The sequence below is a fragment of the Phoenix dactylifera genome, chromosome 11 (assembly GCF_051530095.1).
Source record: "Phoenix dactylifera cultivar Ajwa chromosome 11, Ajwa_hap1_PhDact_Kaust_v1.1, whole genome shotgun sequence".
Lineage (NCBI taxonomy): Eukaryota > Viridiplantae > Streptophyta > Magnoliopsida > Arecales > Arecaceae > Phoenix > Phoenix dactylifera.
This window is the reverse complement of record NC_143200.1, coordinates 25,908,810-25,914,486: the sequence shown is the minus strand read 5'-3', so window position 1 is coordinate 25,914,486 and position 5,677 is coordinate 25,908,810. Positions and strand designations below refer to the sequence as shown.

The following is a 5,677-nucleotide window of genomic DNA, read 5'->3' as shown; positions in this document are numbered from 1 at the left end:
AGTACAATAATATACTACTTGTGAAGTCAAGATAGACTAACCTTATTGGGGCTACAAAATAGGGCATAGCCCTCCCTCATATGTGGACCGGGTTAAAGAGTGCAGAGACAAGGTTCGAACTTAGGACCTCTGCTCTGATACCATGTTAAAATCACCACTTGTCCTAAAAATTTAAATTAATAGGATGAGATAAATTTATTTATATAATTTATAGATAGATTTATTTCTATGTTTTATCTTTTTTTATATTCTCTCACCCTGACAATTGATTTTATGCTTGGTCTATGGTGCAACGATATAAAGAATTTAGCAGGAGGGTAGTTGGTGTATGTCGCCAAGTAGCGAAGCCAAGGATCAGACATAGGCTATTGGGAAGGAAACTCCAAGGTATAGAATAAGAGATTGCCTTGTTTTCTTACCCTTGTCCCGGCGATACTGGGTCGGGCAGGAAAGAAGCAATGCCCTTCATGCTTTCACAAAGAAAAGTATAATAACTATTACACTACTACTATAAAATGAGCTATCTATGACAGAGTAATAGCGCGCTCCAACACTCGCATGGTTTCTGGTGTCTCTTTGGTAGTAGAGCAGTCCGAGATTAGAGAAGTGCAGTCCTGAGCATCTTGGGCCAAACAAACCATTAAGCTTCAGGATGGTGAGTCACTAGGGGGAGTCTTATTTTCGCATATAATGTTGTCTTTGGAAAAAATATCAAAACTGAGACAATTAGACGGTTGGTCATCCTGAAGTTCTTTTTTTTTTTTCTTGTGCTCGACAGAGTTCAATATTGAATGATGAGGTCCTTATTAAAGTGGGACCGCGAGGGGATATTCTGAGTGGAAAAACAGAATGGGATGAATCAAGTTATGGAAATGTGAAGCAGATCTTTATAACTCATGGAAATGCCATAAATTCCATCCAAATGTTGTATGACTTCGACGGAAATTTAGCCCTTGCACACAGGCATGGAGGGGATGGAGATAACTTCGTCTGTGTGAGTAATTCATATATTGACATTCTCCTGCATGCACGTTTCTTTTAGCTGTTTTATTCGCTAGCTGCTTTACATAACCCTAGAGTAAATGCATGTTCTTGGAGTCCTACCTTACCTCAAATTCTGATAAATTCCCATAAATGATGAAGTAGGATTCATACAACCAAATCCAATTTCATGGAATTAGACTTACAATTCATGCCTACTTTTAAACTCCCTGATTTTGCTTATCTTTTAATTTCAGATTAATTTTGAATCTTGGGAGTATTTGACATCCTTAACTGGATATTATGGGCCCATCGAGCAAAAGGGTCCAGTGGTCATACGATCGCTAACATTTGAAACCAACGGGACCACTTATGGGCCATACGGTCGAGAAGAGGGTACCCCTTTTCGTTTCAACTTCCAGGCGGGTGTCAAGTTTGGTGGATTTCATGGGCGTTGTAGTAGTAATTATCTCGCTGCCATCGGTGCATATGTGAAGACAATGGCGAGGCACTATTTCAAGCCTGATCCTCCTAAATATAACATCACACCGTGTTTGTGTTCTTCCACGACAGAGTTGCCAGCATGTGTTACACCAAGTTATTCTCGACGTTATTCTGCTCCAGCAAGTACATGAACTCCTGGACCGTCCTGATTCAATCTCAAGTTCCGATTCCTTGTACTCGTGGTATAATGTGGTCAGTTTGGATATGTAAATATTTTTACTTATGAGTTACAATATACTAAGAATAAGTGCTTCTTAAGAAAATGAATGCCGAAGTTAGTCTGTATATGTAATAATATGGTTTATACATTTGTCCTGGTTTCTCAAAATTACACATTTGCCTTTGCGTGGCAAGTCAGTGCCAAAAGCCCATGTTATCTTAGGCTATATGATATCCCTATATATATATATATGGATACGAATAAAAGATTTCCCTGGACAAAGGGTTTCCTTTTTCCATTAAAAGGAGGTGTTGTTACACTTGTTTCTTGATCCCATGAATTTTTCCCCGGGAGACCGTGCTCGGCGCATAAAGCGTCCAAGGCACGGCAATGGGATGTCCTCCCTCCCGACTTCTGTAGTCACTTTTTAGAGGCCCTTTTCTTGTGTTGCTCCTTTCTCAAATCGTCCCCGCATCAAAACTCTTATCCTGGCACAACTAATCGGACGGTGGAGAAGCCACAAATTTCATATGTCCGCAATCTCTAGTTGCGGGCCCATCCTCTCGAGTCAGAGCATGGCCCCGTTTCGGCGTACGCAGCTATCGTCCCTCTCGTTGAAGGGAATACCCGTCCGGCTTCAGCAACACACTCCTCGGATCCCCGCGAACCCGGCTGGATTGAGTCTGGTGGGGACTCAGAAAAAGCCTTAACGTACCGGTTCATCGTGGTGAGTAACCGACCAGAGCGTGGAGGTCAGATTAGTTCGCGGTGACCGGACCTTCATATTTTGCGGGGAGGTCATTTTTACCTTCTCCATGGTTTCACATATTCAATTCCTGATCAGATTGGTGGGCTGGTGTTTTGAGTATTGCCAACTACACGCCATTCAGGAAAAAATAGTCCAGCCTGAAGCTCATTGTGTCTTTTATTCTGGATTTCAGGTAAATTATATATCTCATTAGACATTATTTGTAAAAATACAGCACTTTAGATGTCCTCAGATATATATATGCTTACCTTGGAATTCATATCATCCTGCACCAAAAACAAATCATGAGGCCCCATTGTTGATCATCTGATATCCGATGAAACCCTATAGGTAGATAGGAGTGGTAGCTGGTAATTCGTAACCGCATCGGGTGGTATTGTGGTGTTTCTTCCTGTTGCTGGAAATTGGACCCGGGGGCCGCCGTGAAGCCGGGGAAGGAGGAGCTCCGCTGCTGCAGGGGGCGGACGGCGGTGCGCCGGCTGGCTGCGTCCTCCGCTGCGGAGGGGTGTGCAAGTCCTGCAAGGAAAACCGGTGGCCGGGCTCCCCGGCGCCGGCCCTCCGATGCCTAAGTCAGAGGGGGCAAGTATGTGGAGAGAGCAGGGAAGAGAGTATATGGAGAAGACAGCAAGAACATTTGGATAAGATAAAGAAGACGAAGAGGATGATGTCCTCAATTGTGTCTGTGCTTCCCGGCGGGTTCAGTCCCGGGAATCTGTTTCCGTTTTTGTTGTCCTCCTCCCCTTGGTTCTCCCAGATTCCCTTTTATAGGAGGGGATTACGTTACCTGGGAGGTAACCGGGGAATTTGTCCCTGTCTGTAATAATTGGGCACGATTTGGCCCATTTATGGCGTAGTGGAGAACGGGGCCGAATCAGACCGGAACCAGGGAGTTGTCACGGTCGATCGGACCTGTTGGAGTGGTTGAACCGCCGGCCGTAGCGGGCCTGGGGTCTGTGGATGGTAAGTGCATTTATTACCGAATGAACCGACGGTCAGGTAGAGCCATACGCTCTGATGGTTCAGTGATCCGGAGATCGTCTCGGGCCGTGTTCATTAAATGCCTGAGTGCATCGGAGACTTAGGGAGTCTCATGCATTAATGGCAGGTCGTGCCGAACGCCTGCGGAGGTCTTATGCCTTGATGGCTTGGAGATAGTGGCAGGTCGCAAGCCGTAGGAGTTGTCAAGTCCCTTGGACTTTAGGCGGAGGTTGAACATTTGGTTAAGGCATCGGCTCGGCAAGGGTGCCGAGCCGAGCTGGTCGCCCAATGGGGCGCCCTGTGGCGGGGCTGCTTTGAGTACTCCTGGTCGGCGCCCTTTAGGCGAGCACCTTCTAGCAGAGCGCCTTGGCGCTGTCTTTGGTCGGCACTTTCTAACCGAGCAGCTTATTTTGGGTGGGGCACCTCTTGGCGCGCACTCTGGTCCGCGCCCTCTAGTCGAGCGCCTTCCTGGTCGGCATCCTTTGGCCGAGCAGCTTTTCGGTCGGCACTCCTTGGCCGAGCAGCTTTCCGGTCGGCGCTCTTCGGCCGAGCGGCTTTCCGGTCGGTGTACTTCGGCCGAGCGCCTCCGTGGATGTATGACTTGGGGTTTTTCCCCTAACACTACCTCCCGACTTCCGAGCTCCAGTTGGCTATCAGCTGGAGCGCGGGAAGTAGCTTTAATTGGGTTATTACGAATTCCGAAAATTTCGATTTACTGCGCGTTTTGAGCTATCGAACGCTTCGAGGTGCCTTTAATAGGCGGCGTCTCTTCTTTCCCGAAGAGCCTCATTATTGGGACACCTTTTGCGAAGCGTCCTCGCGTTGTGGGCTCATGATGGGGCCGCACGATCTTCGATTGCGGACGCCTTTCCGCGCGATCCGATGGGGCGCTTCGACGTTCGAAGCGCTAGCCCTAATTAAATGCGTCGTTCTGTCTTTTAGACCGACACGTGTTATCATCTAACCAGGACGTAGCGCTTTCTTCGCTGATCCGGGCCGTTGGGGAGGTCTATATAAACTCTCCCCCGGCCCCCTGTTCTCTCTCTATTGCTTTCTGCTTCCAGCTTCCTATTCTCCCAGTCTTCCTCAGACCGAAGTCCCTTCTCTCCGGCTTCCTTCCCAGGTCCCCCTTCTCTTGCAAATGGATTGGATACTCGTCAGCTCGTGACGGGGATTCACCGGACTTAGTACAATAATGTGTCGGTGTCATGAGCACTCCTTCGCCGAGGCGATTGAAGACGCTCCTCTGCTCGGTGTCCGTTCTTTGAGGACATCGGCAGAGAAATAGATAAAATGATGTAGAAACATTAAATACATGGGTACCTTGTACCGTGTGCGTCCTGGCGCCGAGGCGACTGAAGACGCTTCTCTGCTCGGACTCCGTTCTTGGAGGGCATCGGCAGAGAAATAGATAAAATGATGTAGAAACATTAAATACATGGGTACCTTGTACCGTGTGCGTCCTGGCGCCGAGGCGACTGAAGACGCTTCTCTGCTCGGACTCCGTTTTTGGAGAGCGTCGACAGAGAAATCCAATAATAGGTAATGTAAAGACATTAAATAAATAGGTACCTTGTACCGTGTGCGTCCTGGCGCCGAGGCGACTGAAGACGCTTCTCTGCTCGGACTCCGTTCTTGGAGGGCGTCGACAGAGAAATCCAATAATAGGTAATGTAAAGACATTAAATAAATAGGTACCTTGTACCGTGTGCGTCCTGGCGCCGAGGCGACTGAAGACGCTTCTCTGCTCGGACTCCGTTTTTGGAGGGCGTCGACAGAGAAATCCAATAATAGATAATGTAAAGACATTAAATAAATAGGTACCTTGTACCGTGTGCGTCCTGGCGCCGAGGCGACTGAAGACGCTTCTCTGCTCGGACTCCGTTCTTGGAGGGCGTCGACAGAGAAATCCAAGAATAGGTAATGTAATGTAAAGACATTAAATAAATAGGTACCTTGTACCGTGTGCGTCCTGGCGCCGAGGCGACTGAAGACGCTTCTCTGTTCGGACTCCGTTCTTGGAGGGCGTCGACAGAGAAATCCAATAATAGGTAATGTAAAGACATTAAATAAATAGGTACCTTGTACCGTGTGCGTCCTGGCGCCGAGGCGACTGAAGACGCTTCTCTGCTCGGACTCCGTTCTAGGAGGGCGTCGACAGAGAAATCCAATGACGAAGAGCGGGCCGGACTCGTTGGCTGAAGCCGATGGAGCACGAGCCGAGCTCGTCCGGTCAGAGAGGACCGCTAACTCATCTCGATGTCTCGAGCATCCCTATAGTTGGG

At 48.1% G+C, this 5,677-nt stretch overlaps 1 protein-coding gene across 1 annotated transcript; it reads left to right on the top strand.

The window, feature by feature from the left end:
- The first annotated feature begins 538 nt into the window (after positions 1–538).
- LOC103702276 (jacalin-related lectin 19-like) lies at positions 539–1,816 on the top strand. Its single transcript, XM_008784616.5, has 3 exons — positions 539–655; positions 779–994; positions 1,239–1,816. The coding sequence occupies exons 1-3, from the start codon at positions 653–655 to the stop codon at positions 1,614–1,616; spliced, it is 597 nt and encodes a 198-aa protein (XP_008782838.3). The 5' UTR covers positions 539–652; the 3' UTR covers positions 1,617–1,816.
- Positions 1,817–5,677: the final 3,861 nt, after the last annotated feature.

Bases quoted from the DNA above. Each gene is read 5' to 3' on its own strand.
- LOC103702276 (XM_008784616.5), top strand. The intron at 995-1,238 runs GTGAGTAATTCA...TTTTAATTTCAG, and splicing joins ATGGAGATAACTTCGTCTGT to ATTAATTTTGAATCTTGGGA.